The sequence below is a fragment of the Abramis brama genome (assembly GCF_963993115.1).
Source record: "Abramis brama genome assembly, chromosome: 4".
NCBI classification, from domain to species: Eukaryota; Metazoa; Chordata; class Actinopteri; order Cypriniformes; family Leuciscidae; genus Abramis; species Abramis brama.
In genome coordinates this window covers 28,745,483-28,759,580 of record NC_139966.1, presented here as the reverse complement: position 1 = coordinate 28,759,580, position 14,098 = coordinate 28,745,483, and the positions used below count along the sequence as shown (strand labels likewise).

At 39.2% G+C, this 14,098-nt stretch overlaps 1 protein-coding gene across 1 annotated transcript; it reads right to left on the bottom strand.

The window, feature by feature from the left end:
* Positions 1-3,023: 3,023 nt before the first annotated feature.
* Positions 3,024-3,800, bottom strand: LOC311081421 (E3 SUMO-protein ligase ZBED1-like; the record flags this gene model as incomplete). Its single annotated transcript, XM_084111958.1, has 2 exons — positions 3,024-3,424; positions 3,612-3,800. The coding sequence occupies 2 exons, from the start codon at positions 3,798-3,800 to the stop codon at positions 3,032-3,034; spliced, it is 582 nt and encodes a 193-aa protein (XP_083968084.1). The 3' UTR covers positions 3,024-3,031.
* Positions 3,801-14,098: the final 10,298 nt, after the last annotated feature.

The following is a 14,098-nucleotide window of genomic DNA, read 5'->3' as shown; positions in this document are numbered from 1 at the left end:
TGAGGCGAGCCACGGCAAGGGTGCTCCAGATGGAGTTGGAGGCCTCCTCAAAAGGACTGCTGACCGACTTGTCAGCCATGGGAAAGACATCCCAAATGCTGAGCTCTTCTTCAATGCACTGGTGGATGCACAGACCTCAGTAAAACTGTTCTACATAAATGAGGATAATGTAGATGAAGCCACAAAGAATATGCCACATAGTCTCCCGGTGGTACCATCAACCATGCGCATTCACCAAGTGGTAACAGTTACCCCAAGAAAAATCAGTTACAGAGATGTGAGCTGCCTTTGCTCAACGAGACAGACCCTGGAGTGTCAATGTGATGACACCAAAACGTTTACCTTTGAGGTTCAGGCAACAGCACCCACACAGAATAACAGTGAAGACCTGCCTGAAATTTCTTGGCAAAACTCAGGCATCATTGGCAAGTGGTGTTCTCTCAAATATGATAATGATATTTATCCTGGCATTATTCAAGAGGTGACTGAAACGCATGTCGAAGTCAAATGTATGCACCGGATTGGAGTCAACCGCTTTTTCTGGCCAACACGGGATGATGTCCTATGGTATTTGCATGCTGACGTCATCAGGATGATTCCTCCTCCAACTTTTGTGACCTCACGTCGAGATCATGTGGAGATCGACAGAAACATATGGTCCAAGATCTCAGAAATGTGAACTGTCGAAAATCAAAAGAAACTCGAAGATGAAAGTAGGATGTAGGAAAGTAGGATGAGTTGGAAAGGACTGTTTTGTAAATGAGACTAATGTAGTATTAATAGCATTTTTTAAAGTTTTTGTTTGTTTTCTCCATTGTTTCAAGAGAGTTAATTAATTACTTGTTGCTGACACTTGTCAAAATAAAAAGGTTTTATTTTAAAGAAAGGTTTCTCTTTTTCTCCTAATGCATCCTGTCAACCGTGTTACTACTGTCAACTGTGTTACTTTATCTGTCAATTGTGTTACGTGTGTTTTTTGTGTCATAAATCTTTAATTGTAGTCTAAAATTTTATAAAAATGATAAAAAGGACATCTCTAGAGTGAACAGTATTACATACAGACGTTGAATAACTCTAAATTCAGTGTAATGGAGAATTATATTGTAAAAATATCCATCCTTGATGACAGTATACCAAAGAATATCCGTTATTCAGTTTAAAATTCATATTTTTTAAATCAGTTAGACATACAACCTCAAAACCCCTGGTGAATAGACTCAAGAACTTTCAAACAAATGTTTTATCATATGTGTAGTACTTCATTTATGTCTTCTATGACACCACTTTTGTCTGTAACACAGTTGACAAAACAATGAATCGAATATTTATTTTCATTTAAATATTTAAAAAGTAATTTGAGCTTAAGCTTGGCAACTAATGAATTTAGAACAATATGGGGGTATATTATGGAAACAACTAGATTATTTTGCAGAAAAGCACACTGATTTCTTCACTTTTTTGTTGATCTGAAATGTACCCCTAAATATAGAATGACCCATATAGTGATTCAGTTTAAATGGTTATATTGTGTAACCAATGGTTCGCTCAACTATTCAGTACAGTATTTAGTAGGACACATTTGCACAGACAACAGATACTGTAATACATTGTGATTTATGTTTTATGGGAAAAAGTATTGTTATCTCAGAAAAATACTACATGAGTATAAGAAGAAAGACACTTACAAGAGTGATGCAACACATGTTTATTGGTGTTTTGTTTGAGTGAGTCACATGGAAGATGACAAGATATTGTGATTTAATTATACAAAATGTATATAAATAATCTTTGAATTATTGTAATAAAGCCATTGCAAGAGTGACTCGTTACTGATAACAGCACAACTGTGTCTGTTTTGCCAAACAGAATAATTTACTACAACACTGCCAGTCGGACGGTGTATTACAAATATAATTTGGATCTTTTGTTTTATTGTATTTTTTGTTTTGTTTGACCATGTGTTTGTACTTTGTTTTTCATGTCCTATGTCTTCTGTATATAAAACACAAAAAAGCCTGCACTCTTCTGCATAACATAGATGTTTTATTTGTTTTGTTAAAGCATTGCTTTTTCTTTTGCTATAGATATTTATTTTACATTTCAAAATATGAAGCAAAATTAATTATGTTCTGAATATTTTTTTCCCTTTTTTTAATATAACAAAAATAACCAACTGGATCGATAAGCAGTATCGGTAAGAGTAGACGATACCCATCCCTAAATACAGGTATACTGGGCAAGATCATGTTTAATTTACAGTATAATTTACTCTTACCTGACTCGAGCAGGATTCTTGTTCTATGTCGGGTCCACCCTTTCTCTGGATGTGGTGTCTCCATGGTTCTAACGCTCTTCAACACCCTGTCAAAGTCTTTATATGGTGGCCACCAGGAGTAGCCGTCTGCATACCAGGACTTGGGCAATTGGTCCAGTTGTCCCTTCTCCCTCAAACTCAACTATTTGGTAATTTTTTATTTTATTTTTCATGCCTGCAACTAGGGTTGCACAATATATCGAAAAATTATCGTTATCGCGATAATAGTATATATGCGATAATAGTATATATGCGATATCCGTATCGCAGAGAGGTGCCATAAATTGCATTTATTTTATGTGCCAAGCATTTGTGTGATGCATGCATAGTAGGGCTGAATGATATGGACAAAATTTCATATCTCGATTTTCATGGCAGATATCTCGATATCGATACAATACGATATGACTACGGGTTCGGTGAAAACCAAGCATTTCTCAGAAAAATAAAAAAATCAATACAAAAAAATGTGGAAAGTATAGTTTTATTTTTAAGAACAAGTCAACATTAACATAAATTACCAAAAAAAATAAATTACAAATCAAACCTTTTACTGCAGCTCTGCTTTAACAATAAATAACAAATGCAGCAGCTGGTGGAACATTGAAAGTGCATTGAAGTGCAACAACATTTATATTCTTCAAAAGATTACATAACTGTATGCAGAAAATGCATTTGCTACTAACAGAACAGAGGTAGTTACAGGCAGCACAACTTCTACAGATTCTTTGCCAGGAACACTAGCTTGTTAACCATGTCTGGCTTCAGACAGGACCTCTGACAACTCACATTGTTGCCTGATGCACTAAAAATTCTCTCTGAGGGAGAGCTGGTGGCCTGCATGCACAAGTATTTTCTTGCCATGTTGCTGAGCCGGGGAAAGTTGACTTTGTGAGTTAATCTCCACCACAGAAGGGGGTCCTCGTCGTTGTCAATTGTGGGGGACTGCATGTAGGCACTCAGCTCAGCTTCTATGGCAGCAGTGGGATCGATTGGTACTGTTGCACTTGCGGTGGATCTTTTGAAGAAACTTCCCAACGACTTCTTAGCCTTTTTGGTGGGTGGGGGTGAAACTTCTTCCACTCTGGTCTCTCTGCACTCAACAGAATGCTAGAAAATAGTAAAAACAAAAAAAACAAGAAAAAAGAATTTAATTAGTTTTATATATGAATGATCATTACTGTATGAACAACACAATTCAGCTCAATTTAAACTTAAATATTTACTAAAATGTAAGATAATGCATTTAAATGGAAGGAACTCTTCTCATTTACTCCATTCTAACCATTATTTTTACCTTGTGTTCCATCATCTTCATCTCTGACACCAGTCTGGCTTTGATGATGGGGACGTCGTTGACACTGATGTATTGTGTCTTGTATCTTGGATCTAAGAAGGATGCCACATCCAGGAGCTCTTGTGTAACTCTCTCTTCATACTTGCTGTTCAAGTACTCCAAAATTTTCTTTTTTAAGGACTTGGTCATGTCTGTATCACCCTCCTCTGGTGCCAAGATGGTTTAATGTGTGAAACACTAACGTAATCCTCCCCTGACAGAGCATCCGTGAATTCAAGCAGTGGTCCCAGTGCCTTGCTGACTGACTCCAGCACATCCAGATCTTGATATCCAAGAATTAGGTGCCAGGTGTTTCTGTCCTCTGAGAGGACCTCATGGAGTGCTTTCTGCTGCTCCAGAATCCTGTTAATCATGAGCACCCTAGACCCCCATCTAGTTTGACACTCAGTGATGAGTCCATGGACTGGAAGGTTGAGGCGCTTCTGGGCTTGCTCAAGTGCCACTCTCTTTTTCCAGCTGTGTGAGAAGTGGCACACCAACTTTTTGCAGATACCTGTTGCACGGCTGATCCGGCTGTCACCTTTCAATGCGTTTTCTTGGAAAAATAGATGTACAAAAATAATTCATGATTATTTTACAACAGCTAAATAACCACATAATAATGCAGATTGTTCTCTCTCTCTCTCTCTCTCTCTCTCTCTCTCTCTCTCACACACACATGCATACACAGACCACTCTCCCTCTCTCTGTCTCAAAGTTATTAAAAATAAACATAGCAAAACGTACCTATTGCCAGGTGTAGCCTGTGTCCGAAGCACTGAAGTCGCGTCCAGCCATTCACCTCCAAAGCCTTTATCATTTTCGATGCATTATCAGTCGTCACGCAAACTTGTTGGTCCTCCTTCAAGTTCCAGTCTGCTAACGCACCTCTCATCTCCTCCGCTATATTATCCCCGGTATGCTCCCCGGGGAAGAATGATGTCTGCAGACAGCGGGTCTTGAGTTCGAAGTTTGTTGTAATAAAATGGACCGTTAAACTTATGTATGGTTCGGATGCCCATCGCGCATACAGCTCAACTAACGCGATCGTTATAAAGGTGTTTAAACAACAATATACTTCCACTTGCATGTATTTGACAATCGGAATATCAGATATTTCATGCCATAGCTAACACATTTGTGAATATTCTGAATAAAAAAGGAAAAATGACATAAAAGCAGATCATCATTCATTCAGCGCTGTTGCTGCTGCGGTGTGTCACGTGACAAGCAATGATGCGTCACCATGGAAACGCCGCCCCCCCTCTCACAACCACGTCCCTGTGTGTGCGCGCTGGCTTTAGCTGTGCATTCAAGGGCACTCGTAAAACTGATGTTTGTTGTGACTGCCAGAGTTGTATGCAGGGCGAGCGCGGAGAGGGGAAGTCTATATCATTGCTTTTTTCGATAGTAATATCTTGAAAGTTCATATCGAGATATAGATACGATAACGATATATATCGTTCAGCCCTAATGCATAGGTTGTTTATCCAAATTCGACCAATCAAATGGGGCCTTACTATCTTTATACCCGCCTCCCCAGTAGATGCTATTATGCTATTGGCTAGATCGGGCCCAAAGGGGAACCTAGTGGCTCAGAGTCAGAGCAGAGAGTGGAAAATAAAAACTAATGGCGGGAGTAGAGAAGCGAGGAAAATGACAACAGCGAAGAACCTGTGCCTAAAGAGAACTATATATCTGAAATATGGCAATATTTTGGCTTCAATAGAGAAGATGTGTCATAAATGCAGGTACTGTGTAAGGGGCCGTTCACATATCGTGTCTAAAACGCATGGAAAGCGCGGCCGCGCTGCTATCTCCTCCTTTCCACAAGCGTCTGTCATTGCTATGCTATGCAACCATGACCTGCGTGAGCTTGCGGAATTCTGAGAAGTTGAGATGTTCTCATCTCGTCGCGGCATAGGCGGGCCTGGAAAAATGTGCTTCCATTTTGCGCCTGCATTTGAAATAACGAATTTGCACGCGCAAAAAACGCGATATGTGAACATAAGTGACGGTGTCACTAAGTCGTGCCGAAAAATTTTGGCCACGTCGAGAGGAAACTAATCTCCACAGTCATCTGGAACGCAATCTCAGGGAGCTATATGAAGACTTCAAAAAGTGTAAGCCCAAATCTACCAAAACTGCTAACGAAATACCAAGTAACAATAACTCACAGACAACCATTAATCAAAGTGTTGCATGTGTAATGTTAACTCATGAAAAAACTGAGATATTCTTCTGAAGATCAGAAGAATATCTATTAGCCTACCTGGTCATTTTAGTATGATCATTACATGTATAAATGGTAAAAAAAAAACCTTAATAATAATAGCATTTCTCTAGGGAAATGTTATATCGCAAGAAATATCATTATCACAATACTCAACAACAATATCGCAGATCGCATATTTTCCCAGTATCGGGCAGCCCTAACCCATATTGTTTATTTACTCTGATAAAATTTTCAACTATGGAATTTAAATGCATAAACTATGTAACAAAAAGTCCTGATAACGAATTAAACTGTATGTAAAAGAGGAATTGAAACAAAATAATGTTGATATGGGACAAGAAAAATTTTGTTCTCTATTTCCTCAAACTTGCAGAAATCAACGGTTGTTGAGAGTCGCCAACTAAATGGATGCCCGAGTGTAGAGGATGGTAGAGGATAGTCAAAGAAAGATTCCTGGTTGTTGAAGGAAATGTAAGCAACATAAATTTCATTCTTGAATGAAATGATGTTCTGGAGCTTAGAAACTTTACCGCCGATGTAAACGTGACTGTCCGTCTGGTCTAGTTTAAGAGTGTAAGGGCTTTACTCTAAGTCCTTAACTCTTTTTATCGTGTTGCCTCATGAAATGATGCAGGTAGAGGACCATTCACATGCTGTTTTTTGAGCAGATGTGGCCTGGTTTTGTGAGTGTTTTTGCAGCTTCTTTGCATCTCTGAGAATCTTTTTATTATGTGACTCAGAGGGCGTGTTGGTTTCCTCAGAAGTCTTTTGAGTTTGTTAGGTGATTCTCATACTTAAAAGCACTGAAGTTGTCAAGAACGCCATGCTTTTTTGCATCATCTGCAAGATGTACGAGGGAGTGTGCATTATAGGACAAGAACTGTGGACCGTACAGTTGCCCAAAGTGAGTGACAAAAAGAACTAGCATTTTATTTGCGTAATCACAGTAATCTTCAATGAAACTGTTGTTGCACAGGATGAAGATTCCCACAAAAGGCAGCATAAAGTTTTTGTACACCTCTGTGCTGAGGAGATCTTTCATCATGACCGGTCCGTATACAGTAAAAACTGCCTGAACTCTGTTGCCTTCCTTCTATCAATTTCCCCCAGTGCCTTTGGTTTCCGTGCAAACTCCATGGGCACATTTCTCTGAGCATTCACCAACCTTTATGTTATTTGAAATCCTGAGAGCCGACAAGTGAGAGGACCCATCTTCAGCCACAAGTGGAGAAGCCGTCTCATGACTCCGAGGCACACGAGGTGCCGAGGCACGTGTTGCTAACACAACACCGTTTTAACAAACTCTTAAGTTCTCTCTACACAAACTTTAAAAAAACGTGAACCTGTGAGAACGCTGAGGGCGTGCACATGCGTATTACGAGTTCAGTCTATAGGTATGCACGTTTGAATATATGTGCGCATGCGTGTAGTCCTTCCCTACAAACCAACCCTCAAACAAACTACTTGTCTGGCCTTAAAATTTATAATACAGAATTTGTATCGCTTCGGCGTAGCCACGCGAACCGGAATTATCCCGACAACGCTTTATCTGTAGACAGGTAAAGGGATGGGAGGGAGGCCTTCACATGGGAGAGACTAGTTGATACTTCAGGACTGCGTTGTCATCGCGTCCAGGCACAGGTCCTTCATCAGATCTCGATACGGCCTGGATCCAGCGGACTGCGGTAAACCTTGGGATATACAGAGAGACTAATATTAGCGTAGATGCCAGTACATCAGGTACATCAGGATTTATGGGAAGTGTTCCCGGTTCTGCAGAGCCAAACCATTATTACAAACCATAATAATGAACCATAAATACCCAATACAAACCATATTTTAAAATGTATACGATGTTTAATAGGGAGCCAATGCAATGTTGACAGATCGGGGCTAATATGGTCATACTTGCTGGTTCTGGTAAGAACTCGAGCTGCTGCGTTTTGGACCAGCTGTAATTTGTTTATTAAGCATGCAGGGCAACCACCCAGTAGAGCATTACAATAATAATCTTAATCTTAACAAATTTATCATTTCTTTCTAAAAAGGAACATAGTGAGGATACTGCCTTTTCTAGTATCTTTGACAGAAAAGGTAGATTCAGTAGCTTAGTCGGTATAGGGTCTAATATACATGTTGTCGATTTAGATGAATTAACTAGTTTGCAAAATTCTTCCTCTCCTATAGCAATGAATGAATGAAATTTTTCCTCAGGGAGACTACAATGCACTGCCTGATGCGATACTGTAGTAGACGGTTGCATAGTTATAATTTTGTCCCTGATATTATCAATCTTATAAGTGAAGAAGTTCATAAAGTCATTACTGCTGTGCTGCTTGGAAACTTCTTGGCTTGAAGCTTTATTTTTCGTTAGTTTAGTCATTGTTTCAAATAAATACCTAGGGTTTTGTTTATTTTCTTCTAATAGGGTTGAATAATAAGCAGATCTAGCAGCTTTTAAGGCCTCTCTGTATGCAATCGAACTCTCCTTCCATGAAATGTGAAATACCTCTAGTTTTGTATTCTTCCAGTTGCGCTCCATTTTTCTGGCTGCTCTCTTAAGGGCCCGAGTGTGCTCGTTGTACCACGGCGTTGGACTATTTTCTTTAATCTTCTTTAAGCGCAAAGGAGCAACTGTGTCTGAAGTGCTGGAAAAGAGAGAGTTAAAAGTTTCTGTCGCAATATCGTGTTTTTCTAAGCTATCTGGGATGCTGAGATGATGAAACTGATCAGGAAGATTATTAATAAAGCAATCTTTAGTGACAGAAGTGATAAATCTAAAATATTTGTAACAGGAAGTCGGCTTTGCAGCCTTGGCTAAATGAAGTTTACACAAGATTAAATAATGACCTGAGATGTCATCGCTCTGCTGCAGAATTTCAACGGCATCAACATTGATTCCATGTGATAATATTAGATCTAGAGTATGATTACAACAATGAGTAGGTCCTGACATGTGTTGTCTAACTCCAATAGAGTTAAGAATGTCTTTAAATGCCAATCCCAATGCATCTTTTTCGTTATCTACATGTATATTAAAATCACCAACAATTATGACTTTATCTGCAGCCAGTACTAACTCTGATAGAAAGTCAGCAGATTCTTTGATAAAGTCTGTATGGTGCCCTGGTGGCTTGTATACAGTAGCCAGCACAAATCTCAAACGTGATTTATCATTTACACTATATATTGTTAACATTAAACACTTCAAAAGAATTATATTTAAACCAGACTTCTTAGTAATTTTGAAAATATTACCATAAATTACAGCAACACCTCCCCCTTTATTGGAGTATAAATAAGACAAACAGTTTTTTTTTGTTATAGCAAGATATTTTCTTCTTGCTGTCTAAATGCATTTATGTATTTTATATTCTTCAACTGAATCTTCAGATGAGAGTACTGAATAGTGCTTAGTCTCTCGCGAGAAGTGAATTCTTTCATGCTTCCGGATCAGGAGAGGAGTCCGAGTTGACAGAGAACGTTGATGAGTGTCATCGTCATGAAGGTATCTTAATCATGTTTAGCACGACCGGTTACCATGCATGTTAACAAAGTGTGTCTTGCATAATGACAATCATATATGTTTAGTGCTTGTGTAACTTAATGGTGGAGGGATGCTGTGAAACTTTATATACACTGTATAAACTGGCTATTTTTATACCGGCTTCCTCTTGTGCTGATTGGTTGATTACCTGAACGTGCTCCTCCCGACCTTTGTTACATAAAACGGTTTATTGTGTCTGTGTGTTATATTAATGTATAATAATTCTTTATAATAAACTTCAAGATATCAAAAGGCTGATTAATTCATACTTACCAACAATTTGACGAACTGACGACAAACTACAAACAAACTTAAAGCTGACTAATAATGAACGAATAAAACAACAGTAGTAAAAACACGTATAACGAATGAACAGATACAAAATATATACAGTTAATTGCTAATTACAGGTTATTAATGTAGGAAAATAGATCAAAACGTTGAGGCTACAGTAGGCTGAGGAAATGATAACGGTCATCTGATGCAAATTATAACGGTCATCGTATATATATATATATATAGCCTACGGTCACATGACATTCATTCAGTTTATTTATTTATTTATTTTATTTTTTCTGAGCTAGATACAGGGAATCCGATGTGCTCATGATTAGTGTGTGTATTATTTTTGCTACATTTTAATGTATTGCTTAGTAGAGGGGTCTCTTTGTGATTGAGGGCTGCCTTAGGGTTATAATCTTAAGGGCTAACATTTCGTTATAAAAAATAAAAAAAAATAAAAAATTGGTAATGTTTTTATGTATGTTTTATAGTTTTAATCACCATATGTCAGACAAATTTATGGAAGCATTAAACTATGGAAGGTCATGTACCTTTTGTTTTAATACTGTTTTTTTACAGTGCATTTTATTCTGCTTACCTGACTCACGCAGAACTCTGTCCTGTTTGGCTGTGGCGCCTCCATCGGCGACTGGTCTTTGTATGGGGCCACCGTGAGAGGCCATCATTTTGCTACAGATTTGGTTGTCTCTTCTCCCACAAACTCCACTATCAGGTACTTAATTTTTTTTTTTTTTTTTTGCTGCAGTAACGTTGATTTATTTTATCGTTGATTTAACGTTGATTTATTTTTATTTTATTTTTTTTAACGTTGATTTATTCAATTGTTTGAATTTTTTAATTTTCTTAATTGTTTTGAATGACATTCATTCATGTATATATTGTTATAGAATGATGTGGGTATGATGCATTTTTGTAGGCCAAAACCTAGGTTTGCACGATATTTAAGAAAAATGCTATATGTGATATGAGCAATATCAAACTCTTAGCTGTGCAATATGGCTGTATATCGGCACGGCTGTGATTTAATAGATAGGTATAGTAAATGTGGATAGGAGCAGGCTTCACTCAATGTGTATACTTGTCAACTTTAAGAGTGCTGGCCTAGATAATTATAATACATGAAGTGGGAGAGAGGCCGCACTATATTTTTATATTTAGTTGCACACTGAAGAAGGCACGCGCCGAAATGCGTCTGTGCAAATCAAAAATTATATATATTTAAGCATAGTGCGGCCTCTCTCCCACTTCATATAGATAGGTATAGGCAATCACAGCGTGCTGATAAACAGCCATATTGCATGGCTAATGTGTTATTTCGCCAACACTTCGTGGCCTGTGCATACCTGCTTGCTTGATTTACGTTAGTTGCACGCATTAACGTGTTACGTTAAGTTTTTCCTGCGTGAGGTACTTTGTGTTGTGCGTTTCCATGATGTTCACGCACCCACAAAACTACAACAATGGAACCTCAACATTTCACAGACACAGTGTTGCAAAAATAGGCTGAAACTGCTGAAACGTGATGCCTGGCAACTGCAAGTTTTTCAAGATATTTGGCTCACCAAAGAAGATTACAAAGAATGGCTTGCCAGCTATTATAAAAGACAATAGGAAATACATAAGCAAAAAATTCAGTCAAGTGTTTTAAAGCAGCCCTCCAGTACAGGATATAAGTTAAATACAACATTAAATAAACGTTAATGTTTTCACATTATTTTTGTGAGAAGAGACCACAACTTCTGAACAGCTTCAGCTTCCAACAAAATTGGGCAGGATGTAAATTTTTGAGCAATCAGCCAATCCTGCTTAAATTAAAATGAAGTCCCTTGTACCTGCATCTGTCTAGCTATTGTAATACTCCTTCCTTATTGCATAACATGTTTTATTCAGTTTTGTGCTAAATGGGAAAGCCAAACTCTGTCAGCAAATTCTACAAATTGTTTCTGCTTTCTCCTTGTCTCGGATCAATTTGGGCACAAATACACAGGGCCGCTTTGGGTTGGTTGCTCTGTGGTGATGAATGTATGGTAGTCTGAACGTTGTTCCATTTTATTCATTACTGTCAGCTTTCACAGCAATACTGGTAAATGAGCAAAACAAAATATATTTTTTAATTTTTAAATTAAATACTGTGAGAATCATGTTCAATCTGATTTCAATGCCACAGCTGTGTAGTATCTAGTAAGGAGGTTGTTGACAGTATTGTGTTAATATTTCTACATTTTACATGGTGTTCACTTCCCAATATTGTTTGTGAGAAATAAGTATTTTAACCCACAGTAACTTTACTTTTTCATTTCCTTTTCTCCACCAAACAGCTTAGGAGATAGTTCATCCTAAGATGCACAGATCTACCTCTAGTCCACCTTCATTCCCACACCCACCTGGCCATCAATGTTTCATTAAGTGCAGTCCATAACCAGTGTCTGCCATGCACGGTCTGCTCCTTGTTCATTGCAAATGTTTCGGATTGTTCTATTAAAGCTCATTATAATTTTTGAGACCGGTATTATGGTAGGGTTATCGTGTAGGCCGGTGTTCTGACAGAACTCGTCCAGCAGGATCAAGTTGTGGGTCATATTGCTCCAAGATCCTCCAATCAGCACCAAGTCATCAGCGAAAGCCAGAGTCGCTACTGGACCTTATCTGTGACTATAATCACCTTTATGCTCTCAGCAGTTACTACATTAAATTGTATCCTTAATTTTTTTTATATATATATTTAAAGATTGTTTTAAAGTTTAATCAACTCTGGAAAGTAAATGGCATTAATTGTGAGGCAATATGAATCAAATTAACATTTGTATATTTTTTCCTCCTAAGGCTTCTTCCTCATTCATCTACAAGGGTTTTCTTTACCATTGCCAGCTTTGCCTTGCTCATTGGGAGTTTGTAAGCATCATTATTTGGAACAAAAATATGAAAATGGCTTGGTGTGTGTTAAACTATTTCTGTGCATGGCATAGTCAAAGAACCAACTGACACAAAGCTATGGATCATGGAATAAATTCAATTGTTACTCAAATTATCAAGCTTGTTATGCTACACTTTACATTCTAAGCAGGAGCCAATAGTCATGGCTTTGCAGCTCGGCCGCACGTACCGCAAAAATGGCAAACTGGTCACCTCCACGCTCGTTCCACGAGAGCACAAGTCGTCGAAGCCGTCTGGATCAGAGAAGCCTATAGGAACAAGCAAAAGAGTTTAATTAAAACCGAGCCCACTGGCGATCCAGCACTGAACCACAACACATGCCATCAGTGAGGCTGACCTGTAAAAAGAACTGGGCCGCTTACTTATGTTGCGCCTGACGTTGCGCAGCCTCACTGCATTGCCGTACTTTTCTGCTTGAGTGAAGGTGGCTTGCTTCTCCATAGAGAACACGACCACTCTGTGGTACTCCTGCCTGGCGCTCTGAATCACGGCGGTGAAGAACGGAGAACTGTTCCAACTCTGCCGTCTGGGTGACACGTTTTAAATAAGTCCTTCCACTGCGTCTTCACCCTCTTGAAATAAGCAGACAATACAAATAGGATCAAGTGAAAAAGGAAACATTTATTAAACATTTGTTGAACCTTATAGACACACAAAATACTTGTAGTTAAACCAGAACAAATATAATAGTAACGAAGCTGAACTCAACAACATCTCTCCTTCAAGCCTACGAACTAGCAGACACCGCGTTGCCTTGCTCGGTTAGCTGTGCCCCGCCTTCCTCTGCATCACTGTCCCACCGCTCTTCCGTGCCGAGCAGGAGCCGCTGCCTCTGACGAGCCGACTTAACACTCCACACGAGCTGCCACTCATTTTAATAGACAACTCAGAAATTACTGCAGAAACTGCTGCTGCGTTAATTGCATTAAATATTTGAATGCATTAAAGCTGGACAAAAATTCAGAAGCATCTGAGGTCGCTTTGTGCTGCTCATATCTCCGGCCTGCTCAATCGTGCCGCCGATGCACTCACGACACCTGTGGTCTAAGGAGAGTGGAGACTCCATCCCCAGACGGTCCAGCTGATCTGGGACCACTTTGGGGCCGCATAGATAGATCTGTTTGCCTCTCCGGACTCGTTCCATTACCAGCTGTTTTATTCCCTGACCAAGGGGACCCTCGGCAGGGACGCGCCGGCACACAGCTGGCCTCGGGGCCTTCGCAAGTATGCGTTTCCCCCAGTGAGCCTTATTGCACAGCTACTGTGCAAATTCAGGGAGGAAGTATCACTCCACTCGGAGTGTAGCCGCTTCCTGAGCGTTGGCGCAAGGTGCCTCGCTTACAGATTTTTGTAGAGCTGCGGGCTGGGCGACACCTAACACGTTCACTAGATTTTATAGCCTACTCGTCGAGCCGGTTGCTTCACGTG